The sequence below is a fragment of the Parastagonospora nodorum genome (genome assembly GCF_000146915.1).
Source record: "Parastagonospora nodorum SN15 chromosome Unknown scaffold_20, whole genome shotgun sequence".
In the NCBI taxonomy this organism is placed as follows: Eukaryota; Fungi; Ascomycota; class Dothideomycetes; order Pleosporales; family Phaeosphaeriaceae; genus Parastagonospora; species Parastagonospora nodorum.
In genome coordinates this window covers 360,906-377,271 of record NW_001884568.1, presented here as the reverse complement: position 1 = coordinate 377,271, position 16,366 = coordinate 360,906, and the positions used below count along the sequence as shown (strand labels likewise).

Genomic DNA, 16,366 nt, shown 5'->3' with positions numbered 1-16,366 from the left:
TGAATATTTTGACGGGAGGCAGGTGTAAGGATTTTGCATACTCGGGAAGCAAACGCTTTTTCCATAGGCACAGAGTGTTGTGCGTTTGTTGTCCGGCACAAGCGCACTGCGGTCGCGTCGTCCCAAGTTGCTTTCAGACCCCATCGAAAAGAACGCGGTTTACCGGCTACTGTCATAGTGTGCGAAGAATTCAGTACCGATCATAAGATAGCTCTGGAGCAATAGAAAATGGATGTGGTGCACCGCGGACATCTTGCGAGTCAGAAGGCTTTCACTGCAAAGGGACAATTTTGGTAAGAGGAACTTCTCAGTCCCCATTGATCAAGCATGACATTCAAAAATCGCTACAAGAATAGAAAGTCTCCCTCTGGGAGAAGAGTATATACAACGGTCACCAAGACGCACTCGTAACATCTCGGATGAAGAGAATGATCGCACTAAGTGTGCAGTCCGCCTACTGAAGAGCCTCGATCATGCGACGGATCTTAGCAGCGCTCTCGCTACCAGCGTTCTTCTCGAGGAAAGCAATGAAAGTCTCGAGAGTGTAGGTCTTCTCCGCGGGTTCGTTCTCAGAAGGCGCGACAACGACGGGCTCCGCAGCTGGCGCAGACGCAGCCGGAGCGGAAGGGGCCTGGGGAGAAGATGGCACCTGAGGTGTAGATGGGGCCTGAGGTGTAGAAGGTGCCTGAGGTGTAGAAGGTGCCTGAGGAGAAGATGGCACCTGAGGAGAAGATGGTGCCTGAGGGGCGCTTGGAGCGTTGGCACCGCCCTCAGACTTGATGCACTGGCTGTAGTACGGGTTCCAGTCCTTGCAAACGAGACCAGAGGCGCACGCACTGGCGCCCTGGAAGCCCTGACCACCACACTGAGCCCATTCTTTGATAGCACCGTTGTTGCCACCCTGGGTAGGCTGCGGGCGAGTGGAGGTAGCGAGAGTGCTAGGAGCAGGAGCGAGGGTCATGCTGAAGTTGCTGGACATAACTGGGGGAGTCAGAGCAGGGACGCTGGATGGAACGACTGGGGCAGCGCTTGGTGTGGGCGCAACGGTGCTGTTTGCAACTGGAGTGGTGACGGCACCAGCGATGACGCTAGAGGATGCGGGAGCAATAGCAGCGGAGGAGGTGGCGGGAGCAATGGCAGCGGTGGAGCTGGCAGGCGCAGCAACCTTGGAGGAAGATGCAGGCTTAGGAGAGCCGTTTCCAGCAGCAGGGGCGCCAGTGATGGTGCCGAAAGTGAGGAGCTGAGGAGTGGACTTGGTTCCGGAGGCGATGAGCTCAGGGCCAGGCATGGGGTAGGCGTCGAGAGGTGCGTGGATGGAGAATCCAAGGCCAGGGCCAGTCTTGGAGTATGCTTCTGGGAACTTCACACCTTTGGGTGTGAGAGTACCGCTTCCAGTAACAGTCAACTGGTAGCAAGTGACATAGTGCTGAGCGCCTCCAGCGGAGCTAGCAGCGTGGAGAGCAACGGCCTCAGCCCTCAGCAGGTAGTCACCCGGAGCGATGTCAGAGGGGATCTTGAAGTCGAGCTTTCCGCAGTTATAGTTCAAGTCCTTGGTGCCCCAGAAGTCGGCATCACCCTGGGACGAGCCAGGTGCCTTAGCCCAACCGTTCTCGTAGACCTTGAAGAATTCGCCAGAGCCATCGGCACTCGCAGCATCCTCGACCTTGCCCATGTAGGCCATGACGGGACCCCAGTGAGCACCGCCAATGCCCTCGGTTTTGCAGTCACGGCTGTTGGTCTGCTGGTGCATCTCGATGGTAACAGTGTCACCTGCCTCGAAAGAACACTTGCCGGCGGCCGCAGCGGGCTTCACATTGCCTTGCATAGAAGTCAGTAATGTTCCATGTGCAATACTTTGCAAAAACTAACATTGCAATGCCGTGCTAGTGTAGTCCTCAATAGGGCTGTTGGTTGATGGAAGCCTGGCGCAAGTGCTCTCAAGGTCCTCTCCGTTCTTCCAGAGTTGTTGCCAAGTGGCGTGGGCGTTTGCCAGCGCGATGATCGCGGAAAGAGCTGCTGCTGTCTTCATGATGATGATGTGTGTGGTCTGAAAAGAGTGACTGAATATAAAAAACGAATGACAAAGTATGTAGAGAATGAATGTCCAGCGCAGCTGCGTTGTCTTTCAAGGAGTGGTGGGCAAACACATCTTATACTCAGAGCCCGGGATCGTTGCTGCGGCCGTCAACCCGAATAATGGTTAGGCTCACCATGTTCTATTGTTTCGTCTACCACCGGCTAGGTCCTGAATGCACCGGAAAGGGTATGGTGGTTTTCTGTCGACATGCAAATATATGAACCAAGGAAGCTTAAACGCCGAGAACCCCGTTCTACGAACCACGAACGATCCTGCAGGCTCCAGGAAACAACTGACATCTGTCAAACGTGAGGCGTTGGTTGGTGGAGTAATCTACGTGCCTGGACATCGACCTCAGATGGGCATGGTCGTGCTTCGCTTCGTGCCGGGCGCGAGTACGCAGATTGCAGGGTTTCTTGGCCACCTACCACCAACTGCACATTGCTACTGCCAGCCCGTTTTTCTAGAAGCCGACGAGGATCCACTCAGTACGTACATTTGATGCACTTGAAAAGAAGACTGCTATCGACAAGTAACCCTGCCATAATGGAGAGTGACAGGATGTCAAGAGGAGCGCCGAGTTGTCCACCGGTCAAACGTGGAGTCTGTATGCGGGAAACACAATCCTTAGAAGTTTCTCAAGCGAAAGCAATGCGGCACATGCAGCCAATATTGCGGTTTGTTTGGAAGATGATGCAGGTACCCGCCGTAATCTTGACGTGTCATGGCTGGTGTCTGTCCACCGCCCACCACCCGCAAGACTCGCAGCATTAACATGAACTCAAGACAGCCCAGTTGCTAAAATGATTTGAAGGAGCGCAACGGATCCATGTAATTCACTCCCTGGTTATTTGGGTATTTTCGATCTTTTTCGAGCCGATACAGAGTTGGAACCGGCATTGGTGTTGTTGCGTGGGCGTCAAGTTGAAACGTCGAAGTGGACATCGAAACTGCCCTTGCATGATCGCTGCCAGGTTCTGTGCCCCATGCAAAATTGCTGCCGCCGCCCAGAAGTCAACGGAGCTGGCTACCGGTGGAAATGGATAGGTCTCGGCTAAAGTACATTCCAAGCGGATAAATTTGTGTTTACGTATTGATGTCATATTGCATCGTCTGCTCGCATCAATGCTAAAATGCGCCTTTCAGTACCTAGCCATGCAAGCTGAATGGATCTCAGTATGTGCAGTGACTTCATGAATGTCACTTTTTTTTATACAGAAATAATTACAATCGCAACACCAGAGACGTTGGTACCAAGCTTTTCGGTGATGCCTAGCACGTGGTGGTGGCCCGATTGCAAAACACCCAGGTCCATGCTATCCGGGATTTGTGAAGCTTGAGAAGAATGTAAGATTCTTATTCATCGGCAACTGGCAGATCATCATTCTGGGTAAACCATCTTTCTTCCGACACCTCCATCCACAACAACCTCTTGTCCAGTCACGAAATCACTGCCAATAAGATAGTCTACAGCCCTAGCGATATCGTCCGCTTTGCCAACCCGGCCCGCGGGATGCCATTTGATATCCTCTTTGCTTAAACCTTCTTGCCACTCCACCGCTTCTTCGTCGGCCTTTTTGCACTCGTTCGCGACATGTATCCACCCAGGGATAATCGCATTGACTCTAATGTTGTGTCGATGGCCGAGCGAAATTGACATTGACTGAGTGAGCCCAAGAAGTCCAGCTTTTGCAGCAGAGTATGCTTCGTGATCGGACTCGGACTGGTATGCGCGAGTAGACGAAATGTTGATAATTGTTCCCGGAGATTGCGTTGTCGAATTTCCGCTTGCGAGAAGTGGAATGCAAAGCCGGCTCAGTATGCTGGTCAAGTGGAAGCCATAGTTAGCGGGTGTCATGTTAACGAGAATCTCGGGAAAGGTACATCGACAGAAGTACTTTTGAACCACTTTTTTGTCTAGCCGATTCGCTTATTGGGAACAGGAGTCTTACTTACTGTGCAAAAGTCAGCAGGGAGGCGACGAATGTGTTGTTCACAGCCATCAATTACCTAAGGTGCTGTAAGACCAATGGCAATCTTCACATCCCATTCTTGTTCGATGGCATCGCCCTCAGCTTCCATTCGTCGATCTTCGGACATCGAAAGTGTCGTAGGAAAGGCATTATTGATAAGGAGATCCAGCTTGCCATCGAAGTTCTCCTTGACGGTGTTCACGGCCGTTTTGATGTCGTCTCGTTTACTGAGATCACAATGAATCGCAGCCCAGCTTGCTTTACTCGAGCCCGACCATTTCTCAGCTTGCTTCTTAACGTGCTCCAGCTCTTCTGCATTTGAGTCTAGCATTATAACATGATGCCCACATTGCAGGAAGTGCCGGAACAGACCTCGTCCTATACCGCGCGCTCCGCCCGTTAAAAGTACCTTCAATGTCATATTGCCTGCGGTGAGGATAAATCGAGACGGAAAGAAAAGTTCAGGCTAATTTCATGGGCCGATTTGGGGTATCAAATTTCTTCGCGTCGTGTTCGTCGCGGCGGCTTGTTCGTCTTAGAACGTTTCCAAAAAGGCAATGACGTCATCGTTCCGATGCTCCCACTAGATGGCGCGACAATCCGTGCCTGTTCTCACGCACTACAGCGAGCAGTATTTTGTAGCGATGGCTAAGGCTGTCAATTCTTAATGTCTCTTTAAGGATATGTCGCAGTCTTATAAGTATTTGAAGCTATACAGGCTGTCGTATAAGTTGCTGGATATTCCAGAGGAGGTCGCAAGTTTGAGCAGAGCGGACACAAATGCTTGCGGCAGCTGGTGCTCCCAAAGTATGTAGTTGTGACGTCTCGAGTTCGGGAAACATGTCGCTATCAAGATATTTGGCATTGCACCGATACGCGTACGTGATACCATTTTTCTGTTCTCGACGATCAAGGCCGTGTTCAAATCTTGTCTGATTGCTACCAACTTACTGATGCACTACATAAATTCGATCTGATATGACGCATGCTTCGCAGATCACACAGCTCGAAGACATCATCACCGAGGTCCCGTTCGTATCTATCAAATACGTTTACAATTTGTTTCCGCAGCATCTTCTCATATGTTTTTGAGCCACCTACCACAGCTGTTAGGGCATCAATTTGCATGCGTACAATGGTCTCGACCTGTTTTCCTTATCCGCCACAATGGCAGCGACGGAATCGTTACCTCAGCTTTCGTGGCCTTTCTTTCCTTCATAACAAATTACATCCTCTTTTGAGGACGAGAGTGAACAAGGATATCCCGACTCTATCCGGACATAAGCGCACTCATAGCCGGGCCTTTATTCCCTCATATTTCACCACGCGTCACACTTATCCTAACTGAGCATCAAATGCAGTGCACCAATAGCCTAAGGACGAGCACAGGAGCTGCCATGCCTCTTTACTGGACGGCGGCGGGTCCGGCAGAAGAGTTGCAGCATTGATGCATTGGACCCCCCATTGCCCCGCTGCCGCCATTAACAGTTGCATGCGAGTGTTGGCATTATCACGCAATGCCAGAAGCATATAACTGGAATCTCAGCTCATAGTTGTTCCGTTGCTCGTCCTTCTCCCTCAATACCACCAGCTCATATCTTTTTGTCCAAGTTTCTCGCCAATACCAGCATCACCACGGTACGATGCGACGACCATCATCGCAGCACAATGGTGTCATTATGACTCCACCTTCACTGAGCTCGTTCACGATCAAGTATAAAAGTGTCATATGACATGGACAGGTACCTTCTCAAAGTCTGAAGCTAGCATGGCGGGTGTTCAAGCACCGAGCAATCCTTATGGGGTTGTGCAGTGCTTGTTCTGAGATCATACCGTTCAAACTTGATCTGGATAATTCCAGCGAAAGGACAAAGCTGCTTCTTGATGCCCCTTCCCCGGTTTGTTGGCATGCTGATAGGTGTAGCTTCAACTCTGAATCATGTCGACGGATAAGATCACGGTTTTGACCAACTGGTGCGTGATGCACAGGAGGGAAAGAGAATATACTGATTGACACAGGCACGCTACGCCGTATCATGCCCCACTGTACCTTGCACAGAGTAAAGGTTACTTCAAGGATGAAGGGGTCAAAGTTGCCATCTTAGAGCCAAACGACCCGAGTGTACGCCGCATTGCTATGTTGTTCTTGGGAACATGTGCTGACAGCCACGTAGGACGTCACTGAGATAATTGGATCGGGCAAAGTCGATCTCGGATTCAAAGCGATGATTCACACGCTCGCCGCCGCCGCTCGAGGTTTTCCCGTCACTTCAATTGGTTCGCTTCTCAACGAACCCTTCACTGGCGTTGTGTACCTCACCTCTTCTGGCATCACGACCGACTTCACCACGCTGAAGGGCAAGAAGATTGGATACGTCGGGGAGTTTGGCAAGATCCAGCTTGATGAACTCACTGCGCACTATGGCATGTCGCCTGACGACTATCAGGCCGTCCGTGTCGGCATGAACGTCACTCGCTCCATCATCACTGGCGAGATCGACGCCGGCATTGGTCTCGAGAATGTTCAGATGGTCGAACTCGAAGAATGGCTCGTTAGTCAGAACCGCTCCCGCAACGAGGTCAAGATGCTTCGCATCGATGAGCTCGCTCAGTTGGGTTGCTGCTGCTTCTGCAGCATCTTGTACATCGGTAACGACGCCTTTGTCAAGGCCAATCCGGAGAAAGTGCGCGCTTTCTTGCGCGCTTGTAAGCGGGCTACGGACTTTGTACTCGCATCTCCTGATAAGGCTTGGGAGGAGTTCATCACCGTTAAATCTGTCCTGAATACGCCAACGAACCGGAAGATCTTCGAGCGTAGCTTCGCATACTTCAGTCCAGATTTGCAGAATGTGCAGCGCGACTGGGAGAAGGTTACACGCTACGGAAAGAGACTTGGTGTCTTAAACGAGGGCTTTACACCCAATTACACGAACGAGTATCTTGAGTGGGGCCTCGAGCGAGAGGCTGACGACCCGACTGGCGATCAGAAGAAAATGGTGGCTCTACAGCAGGATGTCAAGGATCACGGTGGCTTCAAGCGCCTTGAAAGTATTGCTGGAAAGGCTGTAGTTGGAGCAGCTGCTTCTAGGCCATACTAGAGACTCGGGAAGGGCGCAATATTTTTCGATGCACGGTTAAATAGCTTTGGTTGGAGATTCATTCGTTTGCTCCATCAGAGTCGAAATGTCCTAAAAGGAAACCAATACAGCCATTCTGTAACTGGATCTAGTATCAGTTTTCTACACTAACAGCATAGCAAGCCGCTTACACAGACTTGCGCGTAGGCCCACTAGGCCCCGGCAAAATTCATGTCCGCTTCTGCCCAACGAGAAGGGTTAAGAGCTAGCCTAAATGTATTTAAAAACTTCTGCAAGAGCAATTGAGATATCTCATAGTATTGAATATATCTAGGCTTCTTTATAAACTTCATAGTACGCTTCTAAAGACTATTAGATCACTTCGCGCATGTGCGGAGCCGGCACGAATTTTGCCGCCGTCTGGTGTTCCATTTTCGTCATCATCTGAATCATCATGCTCTCAAGCTGCGCGGTACAAGAGCAAGCCAATCTCAGCTCATTCATGTCAAAAGTGATTTGCACCTTTCGTGCCCGAAATTTGTTCGTGGATTCGGCAAGACGCATCTCCATTTGATTCCAGTCACCAGCGCTCACCTCGCACTCTGGACACACTGTTGTATCGTCGGGGTGCCAGAGACCATCCGGGGAGATGAATGTGAGCTTCAACTCTTTCAGATTAAGAAAGCTTGATTGCCATGCTAGGCTCCGGCTCACATAATACTCCAGAAATTCGTCCTCCAAATCACGATCAGTTTCCTCTGACTCTTTTGATGCTTTCGGGAAAAGCGGCCAGGTATTTTGACGCGGCCAAGTGCTCTGGCGCGGGTCGGGAGGAGGTCCTGGTATCGCGAGAAGATCGCAGTCGTCAACATGGATGTGCAAGGTCTGGATTCGCGCTGCCCATGTACGTGAAGGAGACTTGACTTTGAGAGACATAATGGTTTTTCCCACTCGTCGGTACGCAATTTTGAGGCTAAAGGCATTGCATTGATAATACATCTCAAGCGACAGTGCAACGAAGTCTCGGTTATTTGTGTCGATTATGATGTCGAGCTCTTCCTCCATGATTTTGAAGTGTCCTTCTACATCGATAATACCCTCGAATGTGAGGTGATGAGCGAGCACTTGCAGCTTGAGTTCTGTGGGTAATTGGTGCCAGTCTTGGAAAGTACTGTGCGTCGCGCGCTGACGGTCAGTAGGTATGTCTTTAGGTGTTTGGGTAGGCATGTTGCTCCGCGGAGAGCTTTAGATTTTCTCATTGACTGCATTCCATAGGGGTTCGCACATGCTGATTAAATACAAGAGGAGTTGACAGTGAGTCATAACGTGAGATTGCGTCACAGATGACGTGTTAGCAAGAATCAGGCGAGAAGTCCAGGAGAATGGCGTGTGATTGATTGGTGAGGCTGCATGTGTGATCGTTCTAGGAATCTACGTCAAGCTATCTGGAGGCCCGCTCGTCGTGTATGTTAAACGGAATTATTCCTGGTAGCCATGTTCTTGATAAGGAGCTCGGTTGACTTGCCACATTGGCAATCACACCTGGAGTTGAACACCAGCCTGACCGTCACATTCTGACCCTTCAGCCTAATCTCCGTTGTTTTGAGCCAGTTTCTCAATCCATCATAGTGTGCTGGAACAAACCAACATGAGCTGCATTCATCTTTCCAGTAAATCTTCCCATTTGAAATGAAAACAATGATCAACTTCAATTCTTTTAAGTTCGGGAAATTCTCCTGCCACGTCAGGCTAGAGTGTGTTCCCGTATATTTCTGGTCGTGAAATAAGAGCCTGAGAAACGGGCTAGTGGTATAGGAGGCGATGCTTGGATCCCAAGAGATGTAAAATCGTGTTTCGAGGCTGCGAATGAGATAGCCATATGTGGGTGGTGGAGACGTATCGAATTTGCGGCTTTTGGGACGCAGGCAAGAGGCAAGGAAAGTGTTCATCGAGTAGTATATGTCCAGGCACAAGGTCACTAATTCACGATTGCATGTCTGAAAGATCTTGCTAAGCGTAGGTCGAAGCTGTTCCCTATGGTTGCTCCAAGTGATCTCTTGAGCAACGGGGACGTGGTGTGAAAGAATTTCGAGCTTGAGCTGAGCAGGTAGGCGTGACCGGCCGTGAAATGTCGTTGGTGTGCTCTCTCCGGGATCCGTAGCGGCACTGCTATCGAGAGTGTTTTCTGCAGCCATGGTGCGTGGGTCTTGTTCACAACGTCAGCGTTATTGACATACTGCAGGCTGTCAACTACGACGGAAAGTAAACAAGGGTTTGTAATAACCCGAACCTATACACAGTATCATTACGCTTCAATTGTGACAGCAAGTCCCCGTGTATTGCTCCAGGCATCCTGATCGCTGTCCGTCGTAGGTGAGAACCTGCAGTAAATTCCTTATACAACGTACCCGGTGACTTATTGACAGAGCCGTTCATAGCCCTGGAGAGGCAGCGTGAGTTGTTGGGGCTGCAGTCCAATCGCGAAAGTTGATTGTGTTCGTGCTGAAGTGAGAGGATCCTAACATGCGAGAAACGTAGAGAATCGGAGTAGAGCGTTGGTCACGTGCAAACAGACAGGAGCGAATGAACATTGACAGTACGCCTAAGCAAGCCGTATAATGTTCGGCTATCGTACGGGTTATTGAGCCATGTTTCCTTCACGTCTCCACAACGACCTTGACGTCACTCATCGCAGCGAATGGCGTGGTCTTCGTCTCCCCGCTCAATGCCCACGAAACGGTCTTCTCCACCACACGTCGGCCGCCCGACTCGAGAGGCAACCAGTGGCCTGCGTCCTTCACCAACAGCACCTGACTGCCGCCAACAAGAAAGTCCTTCGCATTGCTGAGCGCTAGTCGTTGGTCAAATGCCGGATCATGGTCACCCAGCATGAACGTCGTTGGTGCCTTGAGAGAGCCCTCAGGTGCACCGCCCATCAGTGGATCGGAAGAAACGGAGGAGTGGGGCGTTGATCCAGCAGCGGACGCAATTTCGAACAGTGCAGCGGTAGTTTGCAGAGACTTCTCCCATTTTCCGATGAACAATCCGTCGCGATAAATGCCGACTTTTTGAGACATGCCGCGATCGCTCATACGCTTCCGTACCGATTCACCATACCTAGTCACGTGCGAATCACTCATCTGGAGTTTTCCTGGACCTGTGGACATGGCCATGGCTTCTCCTGCTTCCTTTGGATCCAGACGGCCGATGAGCTTTTCATCTTTGCGTGCTTTGCCTTTACCGAGACTGTGCAACGTGCGCAAAAACCAGTAGTTGCCAAATGTTGCGAAGAAGCTGCTGAATGGCCAGGGAAGATGGAAGCAGAATACGTAAAACGAGCGTCTGAATTGGGAACGAACTGGGTCCAAGGTTGTAAGTGCTGTCTTGAGAAGGCGGAAGTTCGTTGGTGTATGAATCCATGTACGTAACATCTGCTTAGCCAGGGTCATCTGGGAGATCGCATTCGATGTGGTTAGATGCGGCTGTCAAGATGTTAGCGCAGCAAGCGCTCAGATGTCTCGTGCATCTTACGATTATGCCGCTCATGATGATCCAATGATCTGCCAACTGGGCTGCTTCAGACGCCAACCTGGCTCCAACGAGCGCGCCCCAGTCATGTGTCGTTACAACGACCTTCCTGTCTGCCTTAAGATACTGCATCCTCATATCAAGTATGAACTCGGCCAGTGGCTCGAGCATGTCGTACGGCCCGTAGTGGGGCAGGCCATCAGAGCCACCATAGCCTGGCAGATCGACCGCGATGAGGATGTGATTGTGTCTCAGTTCTGGGGATTGGAGGATATGGCGCCACAGGAGGAAGGAATCGGGAAAGCCTGTAAAGACGGGATTAGCCAAGATATCGTAAGAGACGGTGATTGTTAGAACCCTTCTGCCAACGACGTACCATGTATGAATATCCCTACATTCTTCGGATCCGCGCTCTTAACATCTGCGTTCACAACGTAGTGAAGTCGTGCTCCAGTACTCGTCGTGAAGAACGCGTGTCGAAATCCCATAAATGGTCCGTGATCAAGACTCCAGTACTTCTCCTGAGCAGCGGCTAGTTCCTTCCTCTCTTCACTCGTGTCGTCCGCCCACAATGCTCCGTTTTTGAGTACAGCTGTCGCCCACACCGTAGCCAGACTCACGAGGCCGAAGCCGAGCTTGAAGCCAAACCATGCAAGGTCCGTGGCTATTCTTCGTACGCTCGCCCGCAGGCGTGTGGCGTTCGGTGAAGACATTCAGGCTTCGATACAGATTGTGGTATGCGCGTGAATGATGGAAAGAAATATGTCGAAGCGCGTACACGATAGCGCGATTTGTTGTGGGACGAAGCAGGAGAATAACGTCAAGGCGGACGTCGTTGTGTCCTGTGCCCCCGCATCACGACTCCCGCATCCATGTGTAACTGCATCTGTAAGGGCGGGCAATCGAGATCGTCTATCATCCACGCGACAGGGCGGAATCAAGGGTCCTGCACGCATTTGGCAGCTGCAGAGGAGATCGTGGGGAAAGTAACGATGGAGTCCGAGCTTCTGATGATCTTCACCGAACTTCAACCCATGGCTGACCAATCATATGAGTGTTGACGCAGGGTGACAATACTGAGTCTATGGCTTCGCTTCATTCAGATTCTCTTAAGATGAGGCTTGTGTTCAAGTTTTATTTCAATTGTTCCCCAATGCATATGTAGCAGCAGCCCTGGAACACAAGACACATATCGCTCTCTTTCAAGTCTGCATCGCTTTCCTTCTTTTCTCTCCTGTATTTACCTCCTTTCGTCCTATTCGTCTCAATTTGAAGCCATTGCGCCTTTACCACTCTCTCTATCACCCGTTGGTCGTTGCGTGCGTAGGGATAGGTCTCAGTAAGACTTTATGCTTCACTCAGAGAGGTCGTTGTCGTTGCGGATGTACCACTGTTCTTGTATCTCCACATCCTTCTGAGCAAATATCGTAAAGAGCGGTAACACGGCCCCAAGGGTAATTCAGTAGGGTCAAGTAGAGGCGGGAAGGCGTAATTGTAGCTTGATTGGCAAGGCGAGGAGTAGATATGCATAGAGAGTCGGCAGCGCCAGGAGATAGCCGTGTGTGATTGCTCCAAGCATCTTCTCATTTGCGACACGCCGCCATCCACATGGTAAAAACGGGCCAATAGCATGCTCACGTTGAATCTGGAGCGGTCGAACCTAAGCAGTCCAAGGAAGAGCCTCATGGCAACAAGGTATATTTGTGCATACGCTTATAAGAAAAGAACGAGCGTCCTAGAACATCTGCCTATTCCGCATCTCGACTGGCAAGAAGACCATCATGAGTGCAGAAAGCCATATACCACCTGCGCCCAGCCATAGAATGCCAGAGCTCTCGTTCGCGAGCAGCTGGGCACCAGCGTATGGTGCCACGATTCCAGCAATACGACCCAAGCAGGAGAGCATGCCGCTAACACTACCACGGTAGGCAGTGTCGAACAACTCGGGTGCAGATGCGTAAAGAACCGCATTGAAGTACTACACTTTATTAGCATCATATCTTGCATTTAGAAATCAAAGACTCACTGTTTGCATGATGTACTCAAGTGCGTTCAGCCCAACGTATGCCGCGGTTGAATCGACCTGGGTATACATGGCCATGGAAAGACCTTGGCAGATGGCGGAGAAGACGAGCGACCATTTACGTCCAAGGAGTGGCATTTGTACGGATGCGAGGGCAAGGATGGCGCCAAGAATACCAGGAGTATAGATGATGATGTACTGTTTGTACGTGTCTTGCACAGTTCCTCGGCCATTGGAAACGTTGTTGCGGAGCAGGATGATAGGCAAGAAATTCCCAGCAAGGTTGAAGGACCAGTAATCTCCCATGTACGCGATGCCGAGGAGGATGAAGATGAACAAGGACAGTTTGTTGGTGAAAATACCCTTCAAACGTTTGAGTTCCTTGCCAACATTCTTGAAGACCGCCTTGTTCTTCTCGGCGCGCGTGAGATTTGTTGGCGCAACTACTGCCGCGTGGAAGTCTGGATCAGCAGCATCAATGGCTGCAAACATCTCCAATGTCAGGGTAGGTGGTGGCGCGCGGTTGAACTTGGCGATTTTGTGCAAAACCTCGATGGCCTCAGCCTCACGACCTCGAGCGAGCAGGAATTTAGGTGACTCGTGGAAGTTGAATACAAAGTAGCGGAGGAAGAAGATGACGAGAGTCATGGCGCCGAGAACGATGACATTGTAACGCCAGCCCATGTTGCTGGAGACAGTACAGCAAGCCTCCCCAGCAGCAACAGCCTTGCACGATGGGAGCTCAGGTTCACATCGCCATTTGGCAGCCGTTCCGTAAGCAATGCCGGAAGCAACACTTACTCCAATAGGCTGCCACATGGAGAGAAGTGCCACAAGAAAGCGGCGACTCTGTGGAAGGAACTCAAGAGCAATGGTAGCGTCAATTGGGATGTTGCCGCCGAGTCCCAGAGAGGCGAGAAAATAGATGCCACAGATCGCGCCGTAGTTGAACTTTGGTGCAGCAAGTAGGAGCCCAAACACAGAAGTGATCAGACACGTCAAATTGAAAGCCCACTTCCTTCCAATAATGTCGACTGCCAATCCGAATCCCAGAGCACCAATGGCAAGACCAGCGTTGGCCAGCGCGAAGATTGTTCCAGTATCCTTGTCAGCGACATTCATTTCCTGGTAGATTGCTGTAGAGATAAGACCAACACCCTGTGACCACGCCAGATCGAGGAAGTATCCGAAACCACAGAGGAACCAAATGCATATCTGATAGCGGCCAAGTCCGAAATTGTCCAGCTCGGCGTTGATAAGGGCGGCTTTCTTCTCGAATGTGTTGAGCGGGTGGGCTGCTGTGCCTTTGAGGATGGCCGTGAAAGTGAGATTTTCAGACGACACTAATTCCAAGTTGTTATAGATGGGTATCTGTACACCTCCAGCTCCTGGTACCTCTGCCAATTGCTTTTCATTATCGTAATCTTGGGACTTGCTGCTCTTATCGAGGTTGTTGTAGATGGGCATCTGTACACCTCCAGCTCCTGGTCCCTCTACCACTTGCTTTTCGTTGTCGTAGTCTTGGGACTTGCTGCTCTTATCCAAGTCGTTGGCCATCCTGTCTTACGAATGAAATGCCTCGAAAGAGTTCGAGGTAATGGAAAAACTTAGAAGGTTTAAAAACAGTGAGAGATGAGAGTCAGGTGACACCGCGTATGTGAAACGCGAGGGAAAGACACCGGCTTGTCTGTTTCTGCAGGAAACCGAAACGATGGACAAGATATATTTAAGGGCGGGGAAACTGTTCCCAGCCTTGCCCGTGCACAACACGCTACAAAGTCTCACGGATCTAAGCGACAGGCGTTGATGTGCTAGCGCACCGGATTCTGAATGGTCAATCTCACTCCAAGACGGGAAGATCTTGCATGATTGGACTAACGGGTAATCATGACGACATGGCAAACACCTGTTGTGCTGATTTGCGCCTCTTTGTCCCATGCGACTCTCGGAACTACCGTATCGTTGAAGGATTTTGCGGTGCTAGGACATGCACTATCGCGTAGCCTAAATCATGGCGGCGGCGTAAGTCACCGTGGCTAGCCTAGGCCAACGGTATTGAGAAAGACGCTTCGCTTGCGTCGCGTGTTGACCACGGGGGCGCCGTTTAGAGTTGACATTCACTCTGTGCCACGTACGCTAACTCAAGCTGAAGTGGCGTGCGTGATGCAAGCGTTGTGTTATGCCCCACTCATGTTGCTCCGCGGTGGCGCTAGTCTATTCTTGGCTTGGCGCAAATGGCTCTCTCACGTCGCATGTGATTTCGACTCTCATATCAGCGCACACCTCGAGTGGTTTTTGTTCCATGTATTCGTGCCTTGAATTATCTTCAATAGCACGGGTCCTTCTGTTTCTCAGCAGCATCTAACAGCATTACTCCCATGTGGGTCGATGACACTTACAATGGTTCCACATACCACTGCCACTCCCGCAATCCTGGTCCATGAAACATTACTCAAGCACAACAATCGTTCCGCGATATGCCCATTTTTCTCAAAAAGATCTTTTTTCCACCTCGGCAATCTATGCCAAGCCGGAAACCATGTCATGATCGGTCCTCGGCACTCCACAATATGCTGGCGCCAGGGCTAAGTAGTTGAACAAGTTTTCAGGACGCTAACAAACACATGCAAGTTGACTCGATTCGACTTCGACCTGGATCAATAGCTGCAGAGCCAGCCCATGTTCCCAAGTTGTCAGATGCCATGTCAATCTTGAGTCAAACACTACAAAGGCGATGTCTGCGTCAATCATGCTACGACACGACATGGCTTGCTTGGACACGGGCGCGGCTGTAAAGATTACCCCATACGTTCCATGTAATTGTCAGCATGACACGATATATGTGTACCACAGGACGTCTTGTACAGGTGAAAGAATAACGACAACAAGCAATTCACTTCAGCCGCCCGAGGTCTTGCGAGAGGAAAACGCTGTAGGCTCAAGGCATTCGTAAAGACCAGGATTGTGAAAGTGAACAAACCTATCCCCATAGCTTTTCTACCATCCATGAATCGCGTGTATCGGACGGTTAGAGTCATGGATAGGTGGCCGGAGGCTGTGCATTCTGCTGGGGAGAAGTATTTAAGGGGGAGGACGGGGAGGTAGTCCGGTTTCAATGTGATTCGCAGCACATGGAAACATTCAGACAAACATATAGTATAAGACCAAGAACCAGGCATTCTCATTGGAGTTATTTATCAGCATGAGTTGTGACAACTGCAAGTTCACTTAGCCAGGCTCCACCTGCTCTCTAGGATCATTCACCTACAGTAGTTACTGTCAGGGTCAGTGAGATGCTCAGGGTAGAAAGGTTGGACAGAGCTCCAACTTCAACGGCTTCGAGGATGCTGCAGGTTGTCAAGTACGACGGAAAGTGAGTCTTGCAAAAGGACATCTCATAGGTAGCCTCAAGCTAGATACAGTATTGCTGTGCTTCGATTGCGACGGCAAAGCCGTGTGTATACCTTCATGCACCCTAGCCACTTTCCATCGCAAGTTATAGAAGCTCGCGTCAGACACGCGAGGTCTTGCAGACTATGACGTATCGAGTGAAAGTGAAAGTGTAGTTTCGGCCTCTAGACCACTCCGCGCTAGTGCCGCCCACGTTCCGCCTCCAGACTCACGTGATCAAGCAACCTCCAGTTGCACATGTTCCCACACCTTTTCCCCACCCCGCCCGATTAACCTC

At 50.6% G+C, this 16,366-nt stretch overlaps 10 protein-coding genes across 10 annotated transcripts; 2 read left to right on the top strand and 8 right to left on the bottom strand.

Annotated features, from left to right (window-relative positions):
- Positions 1-454: 454 nt before the first annotated feature.
- Positions 455-2,029, bottom strand: SNOG_11773 (hypothetical protein; the record flags this gene model as incomplete). Its single annotated transcript, XM_001801959.1, has 2 exons — positions 455-1,818; positions 1,870-2,029. 2 exons carry the CDS (start codon positions 2,027-2,029, stop codon positions 455-457), a joined length of 1,524 nt encoding a protein of 507 aa, XP_001802011.1.
- A 1,429-nt stretch (positions 2,030-3,458) lies between these two features.
- On the bottom strand, positions 3,459-4,080 carry SNOG_11772 (hypothetical protein; the record flags this gene model as incomplete). The annotated part of the gene is made up of 2 exons (XM_001801958.1): positions 3,459-3,900; positions 4,034-4,080. The coding sequence occupies 2 exons, from the start codon at positions 4,078-4,080 to the stop codon at positions 3,459-3,461; spliced, it is 489 nt and encodes a 162-aa protein (XP_001802010.1).
- A 7-nt stretch (positions 4,081-4,087) lies between these two features.
- Positions 4,088-4,381, bottom strand: SNOG_11771 (hypothetical protein; the record flags this gene model as incomplete). The annotated part of the gene is made up of 1 exon (XM_001801957.1): positions 4,088-4,381. The coding sequence occupies one exon, from the start codon at positions 4,379-4,381 to the stop codon at positions 4,088-4,090; it is 294 nt and encodes a 97-aa protein (XP_001802009.1).
- Positions 4,382-5,560: 1,179 nt separating this feature from the next.
- On the bottom strand, positions 5,561-5,960 carry SNOG_11770 (hypothetical protein; the record flags this gene model as incomplete). The annotated part of the gene is made up of 2 exons (XM_001801956.1): positions 5,561-5,627; positions 5,884-5,960. The coding sequence occupies 2 exons, from the start codon at positions 5,958-5,960 to the stop codon at positions 5,561-5,563; spliced, it is 144 nt and encodes a 47-aa protein (XP_001802008.1).
- On the top strand, positions 5,638-7,273 carry SNOG_11769 (hypothetical protein). Its single transcript, XM_001801955.1, has 4 exons — positions 5,638-5,688; positions 5,975-6,024; positions 6,070-6,172; positions 6,225-7,273. Exons 2-4 carry the CDS (start codon positions 5,990-5,992, stop codon positions 7,146-7,148), a joined length of 1,062 nt encoding a protein of 353 aa, XP_001802007.1. The 5' UTR covers positions 5,638-5,688; positions 5,975-5,989; the 3' UTR covers positions 7,149-7,273.
- A 226-nt stretch (positions 7,274-7,499) lies between these two features.
- On the bottom strand, positions 7,500-8,354 carry SNOG_11768 (hypothetical protein; the record flags this gene model as incomplete). The annotated part of the gene is made up of 1 exon (XM_001801954.1): positions 7,500-8,354. The coding sequence occupies one exon, from the start codon at positions 8,352-8,354 to the stop codon at positions 7,500-7,502; it is 855 nt and encodes a 284-aa protein (XP_001802006.1).
- A 242-nt stretch (positions 8,355-8,596) lies between these two features.
- On the bottom strand, positions 8,597-9,322 carry SNOG_11767 (hypothetical protein; the record flags this gene model as incomplete). Its single annotated transcript, XM_001801953.1, has 1 exon — positions 8,597-9,322. The coding sequence occupies one exon, from the start codon at positions 9,320-9,322 to the stop codon at positions 8,597-8,599; it is 726 nt and encodes a 241-aa protein (XP_001802005.1).
- A 462-nt stretch (positions 9,323-9,784) lies between these two features.
- On the bottom strand, positions 9,785-11,368 carry SNOG_11766 (hypothetical protein; the record flags this gene model as incomplete). Its single annotated transcript, XM_001801952.1, has 3 exons — positions 9,785-10,609; positions 10,659-10,960; positions 11,032-11,368. 3 exons carry the CDS (start codon positions 11,366-11,368, stop codon positions 9,785-9,787), a joined length of 1,464 nt encoding a protein of 487 aa, XP_001802004.1.
- Positions 11,369-12,390: 1,022 nt separating this feature from the next.
- On the bottom strand, positions 12,391-14,235 carry SNOG_11765 (hypothetical protein; the record flags this gene model as incomplete). The annotated part of the gene is made up of 2 exons (XM_001801951.1): positions 12,391-12,633; positions 12,682-14,235. 2 exons carry the CDS (start codon positions 14,233-14,235, stop codon positions 12,391-12,393), a joined length of 1,797 nt encoding a protein of 598 aa, XP_001802003.1.
- Positions 14,236-14,565: 330 nt separating this feature from the next.
- SNOG_11764 (hypothetical protein) lies at positions 14,566-14,786 on the top strand (the record flags this gene model as incomplete). The annotated part of the gene is made up of 2 exons (XM_001801950.1): positions 14,566-14,700; positions 14,724-14,786. The coding sequence occupies 2 exons, from the start codon at positions 14,566-14,568 to the stop codon at positions 14,784-14,786; spliced, it is 198 nt and encodes a 65-aa protein (XP_001802002.1).
- Between the last annotated feature and the right edge of the window lie 1,580 nt (positions 14,787-16,366).